The sequence below is a fragment of the Ambystoma mexicanum genome, chromosome 13, assembly GCF_040938575.1.
Source record: "Ambystoma mexicanum isolate Mex_15411 chromosome 13, UKY_AmexF1_1, whole genome shotgun sequence".
Lineage (NCBI taxonomy): Eukaryota > Metazoa > Chordata > Amphibia > Caudata > Ambystomatidae > Ambystoma > Ambystoma mexicanum.
In genome coordinates this window covers 320,808,470-320,832,187 of record NC_090938.1, presented here as the reverse complement: position 1 = coordinate 320,832,187, position 23,718 = coordinate 320,808,470, and the positions used below count along the sequence as shown (strand labels likewise).

Below are 23,718 nucleotides of genomic sequence, written 5' to 3'. Positions count from 1 at the left end.
TTATCTAGCCCCGTCCAGTCCTGGATGTCGACTGCCTACCTCAAACTAAACCCATCCAAGAATTAATTCGCCCTCATCGGTCCGCCTGCTAAAAAACAGCTTGTCCAACAATGGCTCAATGATATGCTTCTAGAAGGATTTGATCCACAACTCTCAGACTCGGCAAAATCCTTAGGCTTCACTATTGACAGCAATCTGCCTTCCAGAAACACACAGCCAAGAAGGCCCAAGTACCTTGGCTCAGAATCTCTACCCTTTGAAAAATAAAACCCATCATCCCGCTGGAGAACTTCTGGTTCGTAGTGCAGGCCCTTGTGGTCTCGCACATCGATGGGGGAAATGCTCTCTTGATAGGGCTCCGAGATGGTTACTTCGCTCCCCTAAAAGCAGTCCACCATGCTGTAGCATGTCTTATTACAGGAGCACAAACATTTGACCAAATTACCCCCATCCTAAATTGGCTCCCACTACAAGCCAGGATACTGTTGAAGACTGCGTGTATCATTAAAAGTAGTAAGGAGTAGTACTACAGCGTACCTGGTAGCTAAGCTCCACATATCTGGTGGCACATGCTCCTCGTGCAGAAAATCAACCAAGTGGCTTGAATCACAACTCATCCGCAAAGAGAGGACTGACAAACAATTCTTCTCTTGTCATGCACCCACCCTCTTGAACTTGCTACCAGAGTTGGTTCGGAATGCACCAACAATTCTCGAATTTCGTAAATCTCTTAAAACACGAATCATTCAACAACACCTGACCAAGGACTTATTCCAATGGACGTACATACCGACGCACAGACCTCGCAGTACTACACGACTGTTAAAATATGGCAACCTAAATGCTGGCTACCCACACTGTGTACAGCGCTCCGCTGCTCTCGAGCTAGGTCTGCACTTTAAACAATAAAATGAATAAATAAATAAGATATAGGGCCTCATTCCGAGTTGAGCGGTAAGGGATACCGGGCACCAGTAAGGAGACCGGTGCCGGTAATCCCTTACTGCCCAATTCCGAGGTCCCTTAGCAGGAACCGTAAGGAATGTGTGGTCTGACCACACGTCCCTTACGGGTCCCGCTAAGGGACCAGGGCGCTAATAACGGGCTTGCTAGTCGCGAGCCCGTTATTAGCGCCCTCCCCATTCCCATTGAGCCCTATGGGGGCTCAAACGGGAATGGGGAATGGTTTGTTCAATGGGGACTTAACGGTACCTCCAGGGTTGGAATGCACTGGTAAGTCCCCATTGGACAAGACCGGACTCGGACACGGTATGGGAGGCAGCTATGGTGCTAATAGCACCATGGCTACTGCCCATCTCGTAATGACCCCCATGGTCAATATGACTTTTCTTATGCCCCATGGCAATAGTGAATGCAGCAGGACGATCACCCCTAAACCCCCGATTAGAAGCTCTGAACCCCAAGTAAGACGTATGGTGAGCATATTCTAGGGCATTTTTGTGTTTTTCTTCAGAAAATCTGCAACCAAATCTGGTATCCCCAGACACTACCTTCTTCCTTTATCAAGCCAACAAACAGAAGTTCAGATTCCCAGCTATGAGAATGTGTCTTGTGACCATTCTAACTCTTCCATTTGTCCATGCAGAATTTGACAAGAATTCAGGTGTCAGGCTCATTGACTCCCATGTGTCTATTATATATATTCACTGAAAAAAAAGTACCACAACAAACCCTGAAATTCAGTGCATTTGGGAAGTTTTGACCGGCTTAACTCGGCGCACTCCCGTTGATGTCCCCCATAATGCCTTGACCCCTAGATTCCATTGTGTATGTCATTGTGATTCCCTTCTCCCATAATGTGTATGGGCTTTGCAACTGGAACGCGCTAAGTTAAGCCGGTCATGGCTTCCCAAATGCGCCGAATTTCTGTTTTGTTGCGATCAATTTGGGCACCTTAACTAAACTTTAAATAACGTTTTTTCTGTGAATTTCAAGGGATTTGTTACACCATTGTTTTTTTCTCCACCACTGGCCATGGTCACAGCCTTCCGCTGACCTTTTTGGTATATGGGAAAATGAATGGGGACTAGGCCCAACGTCCTTTTTTAAATGTCTTTATAACTTTATTATTATTTATTAAATCTTTTGCAAAAGGTCCAGTCCGCAGGGGGGTCTGTGTACGATATTGTCTGCAGAATTACAGCCACATTCATCGTATGAGTCAAAAGTCATTAGCAATATCATTTTGTTGATTTACTATGCAACGCACCATTCACCTTAACTATATGATAGTGCAGGGATATATAATTAAAAAGTAAGATTTAACTAACATTTCTCATCTTAGTACATAATCCTAACAAATCTTGGAACCCAGTATCAATACGTAACACATTTACATTCAAGGAAGTGGCCAACCACACCAACACGCCATCACAATGTCTCCCTTTTCCGTTCCTTAGTGGACAAAATTTCAGAAGAGGCATAACTTTGGAAACTAACAGGTTCTGTCAACCAAAATGCAGAGTATACCCAGAGCTAATAGTATTGGTTATGTCCTTCAAGTAAATGTGTTGTCAATCTACTGCATCTAAATCCCCAGCATTTTCATCTTCCACAGAGTTAAAGGCTTCCATAACAGTGCTATGAACAGATGGATCAGCAGCACGAAAGCTGTCGAATGGCACCCTAGCTAGTCCTGAACAGGTTTGCTTTATACATTCACTTGTGTTTCTTCGGCCATGTCATGGGTTGGAACACATACTCTCAGTTTAATCTTTGAGCCAAATGGTGGGTAGGTTCTAAATGCAAGTGAGAAAAGACATGTCTAAGGTCCACAGAAATATAATCATATTGGTTAATGCCCAGTTCAGGATGGCGTATACAACTTAATATATTGGGCATCATCAGGAGTTTGGCGGTATCCCGGCGGTAAATCTGCCAGAATATGCCCAATGCAATTACCGTTACCACCAATTGGTCCGGCAGTATTACCGCCGGATCACAAGTGGCGGTGGTGGTGTAAGTCCCAATTTTTTGAGTTGTGAGAAACCAAAGGGTGTCTAAATTGCAAGTCCCCGGGGATCTCTCTCTCAGGTGGCCAGGGCACGGCCATCGCCTTTGGATCCAGACCCTAGGGGTTGACCAGTGCTGGAGGATCACCTGGCTGAAGGGTCTTCAAGGAGTGGGGGTGAGACAGCCGATGGTGAGATGAGGTATTCCCCCCCTTTCCCATACCCATACCCCATCCTATTTTATAGGATTCTCCAACATTGCACCCTCCCTACCCTTTCCACACAAACCCTGGGGCGAGAAAGAGGATGAAGGAGAGTAAAAAGGCTAACACCTATATATCTCATTGGACATTTCCCATTAATCAGGTCAGGTAAAGTCATGCACTTGACCATAATCACATACATCTGATACCCATCAGGTCCCCCCACACGGATTAAAGGCATAAGGTAGAGACACACTCTGAGCAAGGTGAGAAACAAGAAGGAGTAGATCTTCAGGGGCGAAAGCGAACCCACTGGAGCAGGACGATCGATCGAGGGACCAGAGCGAAGGGTGGGGAAACTCTGAAGGTCCCTGCAGGAGGTTGTTGCCTCTTGGAAACCATGAAGGATACATGGAGAAAGCCAAATCCCAAACAAGAAGATGCCTGCATTGTGTGTCAAGGATGCCAGTGACCCTCCCGAGTGAACCACAGAGTTGGGGAGGCGAGGCCAAGTCTGTGGTATCAACCGTGACCCGTGAATCAAAGCCGCAGAGAAAAGAAACACACACAGTGAGTTCACGAAAGACTTGAAAGGCCGGTTTGTGTCAAGGAAAGATTGAAGCCGCAACAGTGTATTTTATAACTTAAAGTTGCGCGCAAGCTGATGAGACGCAAAAGAAACTCTAAAGTTACTGTGAAGCCAGGGAGTAGCGGAGTGGTCCGGTGAAAGGAAATAGCCCACTCGAAGGTCTCCACTAAATGTTTGATATCTTGTTATAAAGCGGCAAGTGGATTAACTCTGAAAAGCGCAATGTTCAAGATTAATCCCATTGAAAGGGGAAGTGAAAAGGTGACTGCTTTAAGAGAAAGATTTCGTTGAACTTTGTTGATTGTGTTATGGAACTAGCAAGACCAAGAGATACTGCGGCAAATAGCATAAGGGAGAGATAAAGTGAAAGTCAAAGTGGTTGTGCGAGGTCTATGGAAAAAGGCTCTCCCATTCAAAAGTCTTTTACATCAGTGTAAGGTCCGAGCACGATAGAGGGAAACCTGGATTATGAAATAAGATCGGGGAAGGGAACCCCTAATGAATGTGAATACAGCTTTGAGAAGGGGACCCATGCAAGTGCTGTGATTACGAGGTCTGAGCCTAATTGAGGGAGCAGAACGTGACGTTGAATCAGGTACTTTTTGTGTTCAAAGGTCTGCGCCCGACAGAGGGAGAACTATGTGAACTCTTGTTGAACTGTGAAAGAACTTTTGGAAAACTGGAATAAGAGGATTTAACGTGGAAGGCCAAGCGGGACTCGACCCACGTTTTGAACTGCCTTTTTTGATAACCTGAGCCAGAGTGTGTCATCCTGTTTACAGAGGCTGCCTTACACCGTGCTGTCCAACGTGGGGAGGAGAGCTGACTCAGCCACCTTGATATTTCATGTTATAACACTGACTTTCCTTTGAATATACATTCCCCTTTACACACTTTTTGTATAAGAGATAGGGCAGGCATTAGGTTTTGTTAGTATCGCCCATTTTTGATTTGACAAAGACTGACTAGGACTGTGTTTTCTTTATTAGTTGATGGTAGAGACTACTCCCATCATAGCTGTTGGGCAAAGTAGGAGTTTTTCCAAACCCCAAGAATTGAATAAATATTTTGAAACTTGTATCTCTTGTGTCAGTGTCATACGTGTGGTACCATGCCTCCCTTAAAGAGTCCATGGGACTCAACAGGGCCTTTTCAGTGCAATTACCACAGCGGTAATTGTGCCACGGTAATTGTGCTGAAATGGGTGGAAAGTTTGCGCATTCACCTTGTGGTGGCCAAGATAAGGTCCCCTCGGCCAGCCTCAGTTTGCAGCAAATAAGGAGATCAGACAGATGGGTGGTATATCAAGCTTCATATATTTATATAGCAAATACACAGCATAGAGTTAGCAGCAGGGAAAACAGCATGCAGCATGGAAGTAGTTGGGCAGTCGGCACAATGAGCCCTCTCCTAGCCCCCCACCCCAGAGTGCCGGTTTACATAGCATATCATAGGCAAACACTAATATGTTTCTGTACTTTAACAATGGGGGTGTTACTTGGCACGACATCACAGATATTTGGCAAGAACTCTCACCATCTTACTTGTGACCTTGTGATGCAGCCCTGGAGGCACATTTTGTGGTATTGTGAATAAGCGGCATTCACAGAAACCCCTTCTGTTATCTCTCATATATGGGGCTAATGCTAAACTTGTAGAGAATATGCGGAAGGGAAGGTCTGACATGCCCTCTGCCCTAGGAGGGGTTTGCACCTGTCTGGGATGCTGCGCATAGGGCCGGATCAGGGAGGTAGAGGGAGATGACATGGAGGGTCTGAGGCTTAACTGTATGGGAGAGCCTAATAGCGTTGCATTGCATAACATAGTATCGCATAAAATAGCATAGCATAGCAATCCTGCATATCATAGTATAGCATAGTAATCCTGCATAAAATAGCATAGCAATCCTGCATAGTTTAGCAATCCTGCCACATCAACCTCCAGCTCAGTACTGGAAGGGAATCCTCCAACTTTCTACCAATCACGTGATTGAGCGGTGCAGTAATGCGGCGGTAATGTTTTTACCGCTGCATTTTTACCACAGCACGCAACTCCTGATGAGGCCCATTCAAACCACGGAAAACATCCCTTTTTATATCTTAGCCAGTGTATACATTTATTTGTGAGTGAGTCACCATATTCATTGGAGCCCTTCGATCATTTTGGAACATTGACCAAATTGCATACTTTTTTAAAAAATCTCTGAAAATGGTTATGGGGTTGTCCCTGTGCTGACATTATACTTGTGTGATCGCTAATAGTTCTCTGCTTTCTCATTCTATCCGTACATCTACCATCCTTGCTACTACTACCCACCAAAGATGGAGGTTTGTTTAAAACATGATTTTCTATCACTTGGAAAACTTTACTATTAGCCACGCGAGCAGAATGAAGACTAACTAGAACTAAATAGGATCATAATTGTCACCAGTAGTCAGGATAATAACATGAGACCTTGGTGAAGTGGAGTAGCGTTATGCATGCGTCTTCCTTGTTATATACGGGAAGATGCCTTATCTTCAGATTGTTTTAACATTTTTGATAATTCCTAATATCTTTTATTTCACCACAGACTTGTTCCACCAATTCTTTCAGCAATTAAAGATCTATGATAATATGCAGAAATATGTTGGGTGGTGCTGAGTTCCAGAGCACGTTCGACCATAAACTCTGGCTATTTGTAGAGAATGACAGGGAGAAGAGGGCTTTCTCCATTCCAGCAGACCGTTTACAAGTATGTGCCATGACCTTTCCAATTATAAGTGCCGCCTTCGGGAGATGTGTGAACCAATAACTCATTTAACTGGATGAGTTATTTGATCCCTTTTTAGTTCAGAACCAGATAGCCTGTACACACTCTCAGGATAAATAAAGTAACCACTGGCTACAAGTAGGCGCTGTTAATTGTTCTGTGGGTGTTTTTTCTCTGAGAATCATGGGATATCATCTACATTAATAACACTTTCACTAGGAAGCACTCGGTGTGCAAAAACATTGAACAAATCACAAACATGTATTTGAATCAAACTGTGTAGACAAGTGAAACCCACAAGTGTCGATTGTTGGTCTAGATTACATATGATAATTCGCATTATTCTGGGCCTCCTCCCTCATCTCAATACTCGCAAATGAGGCCTAAACTTATCTGCAGTGAAACATGTCACACATTCTTTTTCCCTCCCCTTCAAGGTTAATGTAAGCTCCTCCTGTGTTTTATAAAGAGAACACAGGTACTTCATTCCACCTGCGTAACCAATATCTTAACCATCCTAGTTACTTGATACCATGTAGAAAGAGTGGGAGGTGAGGGAGTATTATGACGAGGAAGGGGGTCCAGCGTAATGGGAATTTCCATAAGCAATCTAGAACATCCCTCCCTCCACTCGCTCATCATCAAAGAGGATCTACCAAATATAAAAATGTGTTGAGTAAGAAATAAAACCCACACAGGAAGTAAGAATTCAATAGCCTTAACCTTGGTCTTTTTTAACATAAAGCCATTAAAACAAGTCTATTGGGTAGAAAAAGAATGCAAAACCGAGCTTTCTCACAGATGTCTTTCTAGAAATCCCCACATTTACCTGATTATTCCTCAAGAAAGAGTGGGCAGCTCCACAGATGTCCATTAGGGGACCACAGTGACTCTGCCCATGAGTTTTCTAAGCTACAGACTGAATCATACTGCCTAGTCTCTCTATGTACGTTGGAGATGTAAGACAGCAACCCTGTCATGGCCCTCCCACAGATCCCCACTTTACTGCACCCACCATGGTTGTGCCCACTTCTACAGCTACAAGTCCATCCTTGTTATACAGGGGACTTGCCCCAAGATGATGACTGTTTCTTTTGTTCATGCCATTCCAAGATGGTAGTCTCTTATTCCCAACATTGTGAACTCCCAATCGAAATTGGCCGTTTTTAAACTTCCTTTCCTCACTTTCACTTCCAGGTCACCACTCATTATATAGCAGGCCCTGACCCTAGCAAAGTTAAATAGGAATGTATGCCAAGCACTGGATCAGAACGCAAACCCTCTGATCAGGAAACTTGATAATATTACTGCAAATCCTTTTGACCGCTACATGCGGTCCATCACAGCACTGACCCTGTGAAATCATCTCTACTGTGACAAGAACACAGATCAAGAAGCATTTCAAACCTCGACTACACTCTGAACAAGAGAAATTGAGTAATGAGGCACAGCCTCAGTATCCAACGTCCCCCACTGACAGATCAAAACTGTCAGCAAGATAAAGTTCTCTCGACCTAAGTGCATTTTACCTTTATGGGGCAACCATGGGGTCTTGTTTAGGGATTCTGCGTTTGTTAGGATTTTCTGTGATTTTTTTTTTTCCAGAGGTGTTTTCCTGATTGTTTTCGCGCACATCTTGGGAGCGAGGCTTTCCCCTTTTGTTTCTTCTATCAAGGATATTTCCTAAACTGCCAGCGCTCCAGCCTTTTTACTCTAGATGGGTTTAGGCACTGGCTGATGGGACCAATAGTCTGCAATTCCCTAAGGCAAAGAAGACGTTGAAGCAATATCCATTTCTTCCTGCTATTGACAATAACGTGGACACACTCCTGGCTAAAGCCTCCTGAATAATTGGGGCAGCACCACATCCGCTGCTGATTTTGTTCCATTCTTATCAATGATGATAACCATCTACTTCTGGAAGCCAGTGAGGGTTTGAACCCTTTACGACACCGGCAAATGCAATAAAGAGACTGTCACATGAACAGCATTCGTGGAACTTGCTAGATTAACCCTTTAAAGATCCTAGTTGTAAGGAACCACCTCCTCTGCAGAATAATATCTTGTTCCCAATGAAATAAAGTACAAATATTTGGCTAATAATCCATAAATGTGCCCCAAACCAATGCCTCTGGAAGCCATTTCAAGTAAGGAGGCTTACACATCCGTTCCCAAATATCTCGAAACCTATGCATGAGAAAGATAGCCACCAATACGACAGTCTTGGACAACAATAGGTAAGGGGACATCCATCACAGGATCAAACGGAGGATCCTGGAAAAATGGTAACACTAAATGCAAATCCCAAAGGGAAAGAAGAACCTTACATGGAGAATTAAGAAGCATACATCCCTTAAACATTCTTGGCACCAGGGGATCAAAAATGTCACAACTACCCAGAAGAAATCTAAATGCCTTCATAGATGGATCCCCCATTACACCATATGTGTTGCTACTGCCAGGTGCTCCTGGAAACCATCCAACAGGAAAGTATAAAATCCCTGGAGGAAGTCAAATAGCTGAAAAGAGATTCCTTTCCAGACATCTTCTCTCAAAGGCACCTAATGGTGAGTATAGACGGTCCTAACTGAATCCACTGTGGAGAACTGAGTGGTGCTAACTGTCCTCTCTGATAGCCATAGGCCTATCAGACTAACACTTCTCAACAGCTAAGCTGAGAAACAGGGCTGAGACAGGTGATGACAAGACAACAGAGGACACTCCAAGACGTAGGACAGATTCAGAAACAGCTCAAACCCTGCCAAATTCAACAGAGATGGGAGGAAGGGCCATCAAGACCAAGAAGGCACTTCCGTGATCAGAAATGCTTTCTCCTGCCTGATTTTCGATAAAACCCTGCATATCAGGGAAAGAGAGGAAATGCATTTAGTGAACCCGTCATCCAGTTCGTGGATGGAGTGCCCCAATGCCATGCCTGTCTGTCAAAATGCACATTGTTCCCTTGATTTGGACTGCTGAAACTTCTGCAAGATGTGCCTATGCCCATTCCATGATTGTGTCTACAACCTCTTCTTTAGGGCTGTGATGCTTTTACCACTGGCCTGCTTAGGTAGGACGGGCCTACTGCATAATTCATGCGTATCAGAACTCATATCACCTAGGAACTTGGCGAACACAGTCAGGGGTTTGAAAACTGCCAAAGGTTCCTTCCAGTTCGAGAGGTTCACCCTCGTGATGATCTCTTCACAGGCTAGGTCCAGCAGCGTCCCTTTCTGGAAAATGACTTGTTTTTGCCACCAAGCAAGATGTTGAACAAGTGAAGGAGTCACCTTGATTTGAGCCTCATTTATTGTGAATCATGGAATCAATTACTTCTTAACATGATTCACCTGTGTTCACATGGAAACCAGGGACATGAAACACAGTGGCATCCATATACCCAGACTGTAAGCAGACCCTTGCCAGAGCAGACTGTAGTTGAAAGAGGGCTCAGCCTCGTCTGAAGCATTAGGGCCTTATGCGGTTGATGAAAAACCATCCAGACATTTGTCCAAAACCTGGCTCCTAAGAACTTAAGCTCCTTGATGTGATATTCCAAGCTTCCAAGGAATCCAAGCTGTCACACTAATTGACAGATTCTGTCAGTATCCTGGCTGGTCTGTTCCCTTGATGGAGCAAGAATGAACCAATTGTCAAGGTATGGATGAACCTGTATGCCCTCCTAATGTACCACTCCCATTATCAGAACCTGCAATTTGCTGAAGATCCTTGAGGCGGTTGCTAGTCCGAAACATAGTACCTGATCTGATAGTGCTGAACAGCAATGGCAAACTAGAGATATTTCTGGTGGTTCAAAACAATCAGGATATGACAGTCATTGTAGAAATAGGTAGACCTCATCAGATTCCCTCTCTCTACCAATGGAATGATCAGTTTCAAAGTGTGAATTTTGAATTGCAACACCTGGACACAAACATGCAACTACTTGAGGCTCAAGATCATATGGGATCCTCTGAGTGCCTTCAAGACCATGAATACTGTTGAGTAGAACTCCTCTCCTTGCTCATTCCTGTTTACAAGTAGGTCCTGGTTGCAGTTCAACAGTGGCAAAGGCTTGGTACTGATGTTTAAACTGTTGCAGATGGAGGAGGATTCTTTATTACCTTCACTGTGTATCCCACTTTCACTATGCCGCACACCCAAAGATGCAATCCCGTTTTCTTCCATTGGGTAGCAAACACCTGAAGTCGCCCATCCACCAGGAGGGACTCCTTCTAGTGGGATGCATAGTCAGGAAATATTCCCCCCAGTTTCTAAACAGGTAGGTGGATTGTGTTGCCCTCTTTTACCCATGGAATGCCCACTCCTGTCTAGTTATCTTCCAACTGTGCTATAGCATATTGTGTTTTGCAATATCCTGAGTTTGTTGGTGTACTTCCTGGCAGCAGCCCGTTTTACTTGCAACGGGCTGTAGACTTACTTTTTGCCTTCAGGTTTTCTTTACCATTTAGTCAAGCACATGGTCAAATATCATCTCTGTTAAATTGTATTTGCAATAAAAAGTCATTCTGAGATACATCTGTCCTACAGCTGCTGATGTGGCATACATAACTGTGGCTGACATTAGCTCGCCTTGATGTTCCATGATGGGCAGAGTGATGGCACAATCTGCCTCCTCATCCATTAAAAAATACATCTTTTGAAATCCTTAAGAGTGGATTGAGTGAAGTATATCATTTATAATTCTGCAACAAAGGGGTAGGTTTGAACTTGCATAACTTTGTAATAGCTGCAGCTGCCTTCCTGTACACAGCATCACTGGCACCATGTTTTCTGCTACCATGGACACTTTCCATGTAAGATTGGGGTTAACCTTAGTATTCTCTGAAAGACACAAAGTAAATCCTTTCACCGGGTATCTCGTGGTGAGGAACTTGGAAATTATACTTTTGTTAGAATCAAGCCACTCTCTATTGTGGACATTTTGAACAGGAAGATGTTAGAGATTATTTCATAAGGACCCAGGGAGCCATTCTCTTCTTCCAGATCTGTGCTTAGAATGGTGATTCCCTTGTTCTGTGCCTAGACCTGCACCTGCTTCTGCCATGCCGTCTTCCAGAGAGTGTCGGTCGATGGTAAGCACTTCTGAGTCTCCAAACATTTGGGGATCTAGAAAAGGAGTGTTTGCCCCTTCTTCTCTGTTTTGGATTACATTTACAATCTCAGCATTCTCACGCCACAAGAACAAAAAGAATCCTGCTACAACACACTATTAGTGAGCACTTTACTTGGTTTGACCGGCCAAGTAAAGTAAACTATAATATCCAGAGTCCCTTCTAGGATCTGCATGTCTTACTAAATGACATCACTGCATCCAGCGTGCTGGAGGAACCAGCACATGTGTAATGGCCCTACCCCTGCTGAAATCATTGGGAGACAAATGCTAAACATCTCCAGAAGAAATCCTAATGCCCACCTCATTCCCGTGTGATGTCTGGCCCTGCCAGACCCCATCAAAGGCATTGACTTCCAGACACAGCATAAGGGCCTTGCTTTTCTGCCAAGGACTTGCTCTTCAGAAGGTTCTCACGCCCAGCCATAACCCACCTATTTCTCCACAGAATGATAACAGGAGGTGCTAAGTCACTGTGCTTTCTTTATCCAATGTAATTGATAAGGAGAGGAGTTAACAGTGACCTGGTAGGGGGAGGGGAAAATAATTTGGTGTATAGTTCTGCAGATCGGTTTAAGCCTGATTGATGAGAATTGGGACGAGGAAGAGATGTGCATCGTAATTGTCAACATCTATGTGAGAGAAGGAACAGAAGCAAGGTGTCTGTGTTACTGTCCCAGCCATGAAGACCGTAACACTGAAACCATGGTCGGTTGACATGTGACGCTTACCGGTGAAAATGCCTACCTAGACAACATTGTGATATTTGCCTCTAGCTTGGAAGACCACAGGACCCATCTCAGGATCGTGCTGAAAGGCTTTACACTGTGCCTGCCATAATGTCGTGCCTACAAAGTGCTAAATGGGGGCAACACTTTGTGGTGTACAGGAGGTAGCAAGGAGTAGTTCAGTAATCACTAAGACCCATGGCCACACAACATGCTTTTCGTTCCTGATATTAAAATGAATGCAGGGTTTAAAGAGCACACTTCCTCTTCTGTGAGACACGGAAATGCGTTCCCCAGTGCACTGAAGTCTTGATTATGAGATTTGATGAGTTTACCCAGCAGAGCCACACCACACAGTGGAATTGTTGCTTATCACATTTAGCTCTCAGTCAAGCACACTGCAGTCTTCCAGCAAAGAAAACATTATTTCAATTTAGATTATTTTACAGCTATTTCTGTCTCCAAATGCTCAATATAGGAATTATCAGGATAAAAATATAATTTTTATTTATTTATTTTGGCATTTATATAGCACGCTAAGCCTGTGGGCATCAAGGCACTAGTTACATACAAGAATTGAGGTCATCAAACACAAATTGCTTCTGGTACATAGATATTTGCAGGTTACATAGAAGACAGACGGAAAGTTGGCATGAGTGTCATTTGGCGTTCGGCTAGTGGTGTGCTCTAGATTCCTGTTCTTCACAGAATAGCCATGTTTTTAGGTGCTTGCGGAAAGCCTAGTAAGATAGTACGGATCAAAGTGAAACTGGCAAGGCATTCCACTTCTTAGCTGCAATTACAAGGAAACTAGTCCGAGTAGACTTTTGACGGTTATATCTCGGAATGGCGAGACGAAGCAAGTAGGAGTGGCGGCTAGGTCTGTTGGATTGGCATTTAGTGAATTTTGTCGAGTGATATTCTGGGGCATTATTGGCTAGGCACTTGCGGGTGATGGTAGGGTTTTGAACAAGATGTTTTCCTGGATAGGTAGCCAATGCACCCTTCTTCTGGCTGCAGATATGTGGTCTTTTTTAGGAATATTCAAGGCTGCTATCAAGGTTTTGTTTTGGATCAACTTGTATCTTCTAGATATTACGCGCACAGGTGCCCGCGAATACTAAATTGCAGTAGTCTAGTCTGGATCCTATTAGATTTCTTATACCATAATGCAACTCTCAGATGAGAGGAAGGGTCTGCTAGCATTGATTAATTTTGTGGTATAGTCTGCTGAATAGGCAATTTCATTCACTTGCTTGGTTAGTGACCTGTTGGAATCCAGGTAGACGCCTAGAGTTTTGACGTCATCAGAAACTGGGATGGTGTTACCGTCAATGATGAATGATTTATAGGCTCCGTCAAGCTTCTTTAATTGAGATTGCAGGCCGATTAAGAGGAGCTCAGTCTTGTCATCATTGAGGCACAGTGAGTGATGCGCCATCCAGGATCGGATACGTCTGGTAGCGATTTTGTTTGAATGAAGTAGTTGCCTGTGATTGGAAGGAGGATCTGGGTATCATCAGTGTAATTGGTGTAAGAGATGCCCCGAGTGTCTAGCAGATTGAATAACGGCCTAGTAAAAACATTGTATAAAGTGGGTGAGACATAGGAGCCCTGTGGGAAGCCTGGGGTGGGCAGTGCTGTGGGTGTGGAAGAGAAACTCTTGTTGTTCTGTTGGAGAGGAAAGAAGTAATCCAAGCGGAGGCCTCTGTGGAGAAATTAGTAGCTGAGGTAAGGTGATTGCAGAGAATTTGATGGTCAACTAGATTAACGTCTGCAGAGAGATCTAGAAGGAGGAGAGCCATTCTGCCAGCATCTTTCAAAGCATCCATTTGATTTTGTAAGTATAAAAGTGCAGATTCCGTGCTGTGACCCGGCCAGAATCCTGATTGACGTAATCCCAGGAGGTTATTGGTTTCAAAGTGTGACAGGATTTACAAATAGGCGGCGCTCTCTAGTATTTTAAGGAGGAAGGGGTCTGTAGTAATAAGGCGAAAATTGGTGAGGATATTTGGGTCTTAAGTTGGTTTCTTTAATAGAGGTAGTACTCAAGCGTCGTTTAGGCTGGCTGGCACTGAGCAGGTAGCGAATGAAGAATTCATAAAGCAGGGATGAATGGGGTAAGGGCTTCTGTGCAATCTTTTATGACTGAAGCCTGGCATATGTCCCCTTCACATCTGGACAGTTTGAGGCCTTTTATGATCTTAGTTACATACAGATTTGATACTGGTTTGAAGTTAAAAGGGTAATTGGTGCTTTGCTATGGTAGGTGCTCTAACCCTGAAGGGACAACTATTGATGTCAGGTTATTCGTTTTTTTTACTAGAATCTTTTTTTGAACTAAGGCTATTTTGGCTTGAAGGGCAGTTTGGATGTTTGTGCACCAAGTAAGATCTTTGTTGCAGTTCTCTGTCTGTGGGGCAGGGGATTCTAATTCCCTTAGAATATTGAAAAGCTCTTTGTTGGATCATTTAGCATTGTTAATTTGGGCATTAAATGTGGAGCTTTTTTCTTCGATTATGGCTTGTTGTATTCATTTGCTAATCTGGTGAAGTGTGTTTTATTTGACTCTGTAGAATCATTCTTCCAGGCTGATTCTGCAGCACGTTTATTCTTCCTAAGTATTTTGAGGGCTGGCGTGAACCAAGTGTTAAGGTGGCACTGAGTTTTAGCTTTGCGTGTCATCAAGGTGGCTATGGTGTCCAGGGCATGTAGTAAAGAAAGATTGTAGGTCTCGACCAGCAAGTTTGGATTGCTTAATGTAGCTCGAGGTTTGATGAGAGCAGTTATTAAGGGCAGGATTCGAGCTGGGGTGATGTTCCTAGAATTCCTGGTGAGTAAGGCAGGTATAGCAGCTGAGATGACCTGCACATGTTTCACTACAGAGATACTGAATTAAATGACATTATGTTCTCACCAGGGGCATTTAGCATTCGAGGTGATAGTGATGCTACAGTGACGTCCGACTATCCAGTCTAGAATTCTATCTTTGTTACGTTTGGGGCTCAGAATGCATTGGGTGAAGGCTAAGACTTTGATGGTGCTTGCTACGTCCAAGACATTAGGGTCAGCGTTGTCATTAAAGCCTAGGTTAAAGTTGCCCAGTAGGATGATTCTGGGGGAAGGCTTGGTTTCCAATGAGAAGAGGGGAGTGTTGTCATCCTCAAAGCACAGCACTGGACCAGGTGATCTGTATATGAGATGGAGAGTTATAGTAATATTGTATGATAGTGAGAGTTTTATAGGGAGTGAATCACTTATTCCAATAGAGGTAGTATTATTGACTACTCTGATGCTTAGTGAGTCTTTAGTGATAAAGGCCACTCCCTCCTCTGGTGTCTAATCTATCTTTGCGATAGATGGCATCGTTTTTAGAGATAGCAAACGCGAGGGATGGACCAGATGCCGAATGAAGCCAGGTTTCTGTGATGGCTAACACGTCAAAGTCATTGGCAGTGACTAGATCACAGATGTCCAGTGTGTGGGCGGTTACTTATCTTGCATTAATGAGGGCTGCTTTCATCACAATGTCTGCATTCCATCGGCTATGGGAAGGTATATTGGATAGCTGTAGTAACGCTAGAATCAGTGGTGTGGACTGTGAGGGAGCCTCTGGCATCAGAATTTGGCACAAGGGGGGTTGGATAGTGCTTTGATACACATGGGAGGCGATATTGTGCTACAGAATCAGTGGTCGAAGTGAGTGGGAGCGGTCGGGAGCGGTGCTCCTGTACTTTTTTAAATTACCTTTTACAGCTCCTATACTTTTATTTTAAAAAGAAACCGTTCCGGAATGGTTTCGTTTTAAAATAAAAGTCTAGGAAGAAGTTAAAACTTGCACTTTCAGTGCAATGCACTGAACATTCCCTTAAACAGCATGTGCAAGTGTTTGGGGGTGTGTATTGTTTGTGGGAAGGGATGTGGTAATGGGGTTTGTGGGGAGTGGGTGCAGGCCAGCAGGGAAATAGTTCCACTACTACTTTTCGTACACTTCGACCAATGTACAGAATGGTATGGTAGGCACTGCGTGAGCATGAGTAGTAGGTGAGCTGAGTTGTGAGTGGGTCAGAACTGATGCTCGGTTAGGATCGAGAGGTTTAATATCTCCTGCTCTGGGCAGTATTGGCCCAATCAGTAGGGTAGCAGCTAAAGTGAGCATAGAGGATGTTACATTACGATTGTAGGATGATGTACTGGCGGACTTGCTAAGCTGAAGTCTGGTTGGTGTTCGAAGCCCCAGATGCGTTAGGATAGGATTGGTGATAGGATGGGTACAAAATATTGCTTTGTGCAGATTGGGGCTGGATATTGGAGTATGAGCAGCAATAGGTGGAGAGGAGGCCTTAAGCCTGGTAAGGCATATCCAAGCAATTTGGAAAGGGGAAGCAATGTATCAGGACTTGTGGACATAGCAATACATTCAGTAGAGGTAGAGTAGTTTAGTATTGTAGTGTTCTAAGGCAATCAGATGCTGCCATCGCTGGGCAATGTGAGGCGTAGTGTTGGTGCTCATGCAGTTTTAATGCCCTGTGCCGGAATGGGTGGATGGTAGCGTGGCATGAACGAGTTGCCGAATTAACTGTTCAGTAACATTCTGGCTGTAGATATATTGTCGAGGCGCGATATGAGTCACTTATTTCTTGTGATGGTGCAAGAGGGTTTTGACGAGTAGGTAAGTTTACTTGATAAATACCTAGTGGCAGATTTTAGCATGGGACTAAACCATAGAATGACAGGATTGGAAGAGATTATGAATGCCTCTCCATTCATTGTTATACACCTTCCAAAATCCCTGTTGTGTTGTCATCTTATACCCGCCATAGCAGAGTTCTTTAACGATTCACTGATAAAAATGGTAATAGAATAACTGTGAATTAATACACTTGCATTACTTATTTAAGAGATGATTGGCAAAAAATGTGTAATTTGAAATCGTAGAATGAATATTGTTTTTTGTATTTATTTTTAATACACCTTTGTACCAACCTTTTTCTGTTCCCTCCTGTGAGAAACCTGAGGGTATTCTCACTTTGAACCTCTTCAATCCTCTACACAGGTGGCCAGGGAAAGGCCATCGCTATTGAATTGTGACCCTGGGGACAGAGAAGCGAGGGAGGATCAGCTGGATGGTGGATTTTTGGAAACAGGGAGTGGGGTACCCTTGAGCGAGACGTGGTGTCCCCCTTTCCCTAGTGACTACCAACCCAACCCCTCATCAACCTTTATGGGCTATTGTAAGCCAGCTCCCCTCATTTCCCCATCATTGGCCCTTGACAGTACTGGGACAAAGAAGAGGCAACTAAGAGCAATGAAGACTGTTATTTACCACTCTAGTACTGGGAAGAGGAAGATGCCTGCTAGGAGTAGTGAAAGTCAGGTATGTCCTTTTAATGGGTGTCAGGCATGATTGAATAATCATTGTCACCTGCAGCCTCTCAAGGGGCTGCAGGTGTATAATTGGAGCCCAATCCAGTGGCAGAGAGAATCAGCGGGAGAAGGACCAGGAGGCTGGTGCATGCAATCGAGGAGAGTTCAAAAAGGTGTGGGAGAGAGGACTCACTGGAGCAGACCAAGAAAGGTAAAGGAAGCCATGCTGGAAGGCTGCCCAGTTCCTTTCCATTTAAAGTGCTCGTTGGACCATCCCAGGAGCGTCAGAGGGGCAGACGCTGGAGCCCCGGCGCTAGAGGATGAAGGACATGTGATTCACGCTGCAGCACAAACACCGTAAGCGACCGGTGAGTTTCTGGGGCTTAAGGAACCCATTGTGCGTGTGTTAACCATTAAGCTTTTCTTTGAAATACATTGTAGAGTGGTCGCGTGCAGCAGACAGCACATGTTTGAAGGTCTCTGAACAGTGAGCAGCTCAATTAAAGTGGAACGAACATTTATGCTTGTTGAATCTACATAAAGAGGAATACTTTGTATCGGAGTGGTCACGTGTGTCAAGGCACACGTTCACGAAAGTCTCGGAACACCGAACTATCCAAATAATAACCTTAGGGCAAGGGGTGTTCTAAAGGAGGACAGACACAGGAGACAGTACGAGTGTCAGACAGTTGTGGTGCTCATGGTGTAATCGTAAGGGCAATAAAGGTATATTTGTGTTATCAAAGCTTAGTTTCAAGTGATCCTCAATTGCGGGCTTGACCGTTCACTGACCTTTAATTGTTAAGGGCATCTATGTAAGTCCTGAATTCCCACAGGAAATCATTATTGGCTCTGCCCACTTCTCCAGAGGTTAGACAAAAACTGATCTTTTTCTATTTGCGACCCACCGAAACAGACTAATGCATTTGACCTGAAAGTTCATTTTTGGGCCAACATGTTACGATCAGGGAACTGCCACTAGATCACCAACAGGGGCAGAGAGCTAGCAGACGACATAGTGCTGTGAAAAATGTTCTGACGTCCAAAAAACCGTGGGACTTGCCATTGTTGGCTATGGGGTATGACAATGTGCTGCGGGTGCATAGAGCAGTGTCTCTCATTATTTCTTTTTTCTTCCCTTCCAGGAGATCCCCATGGCTTCCCTCTCTCATCCTCATCGTAATTCTGAGAAGTAAGTACAAAATACCAACAGCACAATGCAGATTTATTTCAATCACTCATTCTCATACATATTTTAAATGTTACTTTTATAAAGAGGATGGGTGGGAAATTGGAGGGGGGGGGTTCTTTTCAGGTGTTTGAGTCGTTGACATTGCTCTGGAAGGGTTTTAGGATTTGACACCTACAGCTTATCACGCCAATGAGATGAATACACAACTTTGCCATGGGCTTTATACCGGAGCTGTAGCACCAAGCTGTTCAGGTACTCTGTCCCAAGCAGAGCTCTGCCGATATGTGCCCCAATCCCGATCTTTAGTACCAGTCTGTTCTAGAACTCTGAACCAGACACAGCTCTACCAGTGTGCCTCAATCCCAACATAGCGCACCCTGCTGTTCAACTATGGGCCTGATTCTGAACGAGGTGTTAATTACCGAAAAAGTCATTTTACGTCTTAACAACACTTGCCGTAATTAACACCTTTCCTCATGTTGTCGGATTGTTCTGAGGCAGCACCGAAAGTGCCACTTTCAAAACCTGTGCGCCGGTTGCTAGGACCGGCTGTAAACCAACCTGGCAACCGGCAATTTCGGAAACTGTAATTTTGTATGTAGGGCAGCGCGATGTACAAATACACACGGCGCAGCCAGTCTGTGCACAGGGCTCGTCAAACCTAGTCCCCGGTTGTTATACTGAGCGTCTCTCTGTCAATGTTAATTATACCTTGTTCTGTTTGAAAACGCTTTAATTAAAGACACTCTTAAAACATGCATTTCTCCCTCGTAGGCGCTCCCCGAAAGAAACAGAAGACAATCTGAACGAGAAAATATTGCAAATTATCGAACAGCTCAACTCACAAAAGTAAGTATTTTGTCAGAGATGAACGAGGGCTGGGGGGTGGTGGGGTCGGCAGAGAAAGCACTCTGGAGGTTTCTCCATTTTCCAGGCATTCCCCAACTAATTAAATAACGTGGGGCACAGAGAAAAGCTGAACAGATTTTACGTACCAAAAACCGGGACAATAACATAACTTCAATATTAGTAGCAAAGGGACCTCTAATAGCCATATGGGGCAGAATGATACATTAGAATAGCAGTGTTTTATGCATCAATCTCGGGACCAATTTTATATAGTTGAAACGTGTCCTGGGAGATTTTAGGTCTACCTCTGCTGAGTATTTGTATTTATTTATTTATAGCATCCTTTGCACTGTACATAACAGAAAAATAGTACAAAATAATAGTATTGCAAATAATGACAAATGTATAATAGGTTAAGGAAGATACCAAATGAGTTTTCAGATGGGAGCAAAAGTAGAAGTGTAACCAATGAAAAGGGGTAACGCGTTCTAATGCTTAGGGCACGTGCTGGGCACAGGGAGCTGTAGGCACTGCTTGGAGAAATTGAAATTGAGAACGCGAAGTGCGTGAGGGGAAATACATGGAAACTAAGGAAGAAAGATAACTGTAGGACCCATATGCAGCAGACTTACATTTGTTGTTGTGGGGTGTGTGTGTCATGTTTTACGGCCCTTGCCCTCCTCATGAAATAATACACCACAACAATTTGATCAAGTGTTGGCAATAAAAGGCTGTAGGATTTTATTGTTACAGATACAGTTATGGGAACATAAACAATAATCGCATATCATAATATCATACTTTTAGGCACCGGGTCCAGAGGTTACCCCCTCTGGGCCGTGCCGCCTTTCTTGTCCCACGACTTGTGGTCACTGTACGGTGTCCTGTGTTTCTTTCCATTGTTCTTCTCCCCTTTTTCTAGGGTGGGAGGGTTTTTGTGGAAAAGAAAAAGAGCAGGAAGATGCTGAGTACACAGCGAACTTCCCTATACTGTGTGGGTCCCCGTGCAGGGCCGACAAACAGTTTGTGTCTTTTGGAGCTTCAACAGCTCATTATATAGGACCCAGGGAAGCCCCTGGGTCTTTGTAGTATGTGTGGGGGGCTGTGCACCAACCCCCCAGGCCAGCCTGCAGCTGACTAATGGGGCCCCCTCCACCCCTGGGGGGAGGGACATCCCTTTGAACTTTCCTGCCTGGGTATCTTGGGTCTACTGGGTGCAATGCCCCCATATATTTTCGTGGAAGGGTGAGGTATTTTTATTATCTCACCCTTCCTGCGCTTTTGATGTGCCAGACCCTGCTGTCTTCCTTATCTGTGGGGAGGAGAGGGGTGCTGACCCTGGAGGAGGGCTGCTGCCCCTCTCCTGACCCTGCTGCCATGTAACAACTGTTACCTGGCCTTGCCTGGGGCGGCCCTGCGGCATTGCCCATAAGGATGGGCTAAACAGCGTATACACTTGCAAGAGGCTTCGATGGAAAGTCAGGAAAGAGAACGGAGTGAAGAAGAAATAGGAGTGTGAGGGGGGAGGCAGAACAGTATATGAATAGCTGAGGACAAGGCCGAATGAAGAGAAACAAGTTGGTACACAGGCAGTCGTAACGTGAAATAAGAGCAGCGTCCTTTCGCAGTTTGAAAAGAAAGAATGGAACATATTTTACAAATGTTGTACAAGTGCTAAGGACAAGACAGAGAAATATTGGAGGAATGTGAAAAAAGGAAAAAGAAGCGTCACAGATGATACCTAGATTGCGTGCAGAGGAAGAAAGAGAGAAGTGGGGGTAAAGGGGCGGTGCAGGAGGGGAAGAAGAAGTGAAGATAGCAGCAGAAGGGAAGACAACAGCCTCCGTTCTTAGAAGAATTGAGGTGTAGAATGCAAGTGTATATTTGCTAGCCAAACCACAAGCCTGAAGGGAGGAGTGAAGGGTATTAATAAACATAAAAACGAAACGCAGATCTGAGAGTCATCAGCATCGAAAAGATGAGAAAGACTGAAGGAAGCGATAATAAAGGGAAGGCGAGTAGCATAAAGCTAGAAAAGTAAGAGGCCCAGGACAGTGCCACGAGGCACACAATACCGAAGAGCAAGCCAGAATACCGATTTCTGGCCCAAGAGGCCAAAAAAGTCAAACCCCATAGGTAAGAAGGAAACCATTGCAGAACAGAAGCAGAGAAACCCAGAGTAGAGTCTGGTGTCTTACCATGTCAAAGGCAGCAGAAAGATCAAAAAAGAATAAGGGGAGAAGGTAGTTGAAAGTGGCACTGGATATTGGTGTATAACATGATAGGGTCAAACGTTAAACAATATTGGAACACTGGATGCACATCCCTTTTCTACAGCTGTGCTTCCTTCTCCTGTGCACTCTTGCTTCCTCACCTTGTCCAGTATTGTTTCCTCAATGCTGTTTCATCCCGTCCTTTGTCCATGCTTTCTTTCACATGTTCCTCGCTCTCAATGTTTGAAGCTGTTGGCTTGTAAGGTAACAATAGGAGATGTGCGCACTTTCTCTCCCTCACCCAAGGCTTTCCCCGTAACTGCAAGGGCACCTGCATTCATATTTCATCAGAGAAGTGCTCTGATAAAGATCATACTTCTAACCCAGATCTAAAAAGTGAGACATTTGACTATTTTGAAGAAGTTTGTTGGGAAATGGGGACTCGCCGTCAAAAACCACGACTTGCCCTCAAAATCTGGAAGTCTTGTCACTCTACATGGAAACACATTCCAGGGGTTTCGTGTACCCAACACCAGCAGTTCATGTCAATGAGGTTTGTCTTGTTAATTAACAAAACTTGGAAAATCTCTGTCTATAACAGTAAGAAGCATTGGCATCGCCAACAGTTTTTGCTTTTGTGTAGGCATGTGAAAAGCCAGTCAGTCAGTCCAAACATACTTGTATTCGTTTTTTTTACCTTGAAGTTCTAATAATACAATTCATACATAAAAGACACATGTATACAAATATTAGCAGTAAACAAAAGGAATCAGTACAATATACAATATTTATGTCATACGGGGGAGTAAAACAGAGAATTCAAATACAAAGGAGAATGAACACTGATTTTTAAGACGAGAATCCCTGATATGGTGGTTCGATATATGACTCTATTCCTACCAGGATGTAAGTGCAGTAATTGTCGGGGAGAGGAAAACCCGCAGCCACCATCTCTTACCAATATCCATGTTATCGGGGCCATATTTGACTGACTTACCTTTCAGCAACCATGCCCTATGAAGAAAACGAGCGGTGCCAGATACTACATAAGGGAGAAGACCTTCTCTTAAAAATCATAGAGCTTGCATTACATGGCATATCCCTGCATTAATCAATATGGGTCGCATATACAATTGTCTCAGGTGGTCTGTTTTTTTGCATAGTAACAGAAAATGTAACATATTTTCTGATCCAGATCCACACATTGGGCACAGTTCTGATTGGATCCCCTGCCACCTCTTAGTTAAGAAGGCTACTGGTAGGGATACCAGCCTAAAACAAATGCAAAGGGATTTCTCAAAGGGGAGGAGGGTGGAGTCAAGGTAAGTCTTGAGTCCTGGTTGTACTATGGTATTAAGGTACGCCACACCAAACTTCAGTTTTGTGGCATCAACTATAAGTTTATCGTAATATGCTTTTTAACCTTGCTGCTTAAGATATTTAGGTTCCAAACCAGCGGTACCTGCGGTTTGTTCCATAGCTCAGGCATGCCAAAATTCGAAGAGACAATCCTTCACATGTGCTAGCCACTTTAAGCTTTTCCCCCCTTCGTAGCCATTATATGCGACAACGCCTTCCTGTGTACTTCCAGCCCTTCCCCTTTCAAGATCTTGGCCCAAAACAATACAGGTCTAAACAAAATCTGATCTGAGACCCTATTGTTGTCTAGTTCAAGGTGGACCAGGGTGGCTGGTACTGACACAGGTAGGAGAAGTAATT

General features: G+C 44.2%; 1 protein-coding gene across 21 annotated transcripts in view; it reads left to right on the top strand.

Annotated features, from left to right (window-relative positions):
- The window catches only part of ADCY4 (adenylate cyclase 4), a 1,677,325-nt gene that overhangs the window by 1,068,106 nt on the left and 585,501 nt on the right, over window positions 1-23,718 (top strand). For all 21 annotated transcript variants that reach the window (XM_069633796.1, XM_069633797.1, XM_069633789.1 and 18 more), the window contains 2 exons: window positions 18,891-18,937; window positions 19,712-19,786. In XM_069633796.1, the coding sequence (XP_069489897.1) occupies window positions 18,891-18,937; window positions 19,712-19,786 (122 nt within the window). The remainder of the gene's footprint in view (window positions 1-18,890; window positions 18,938-19,711; window positions 19,787-23,718) is intronic.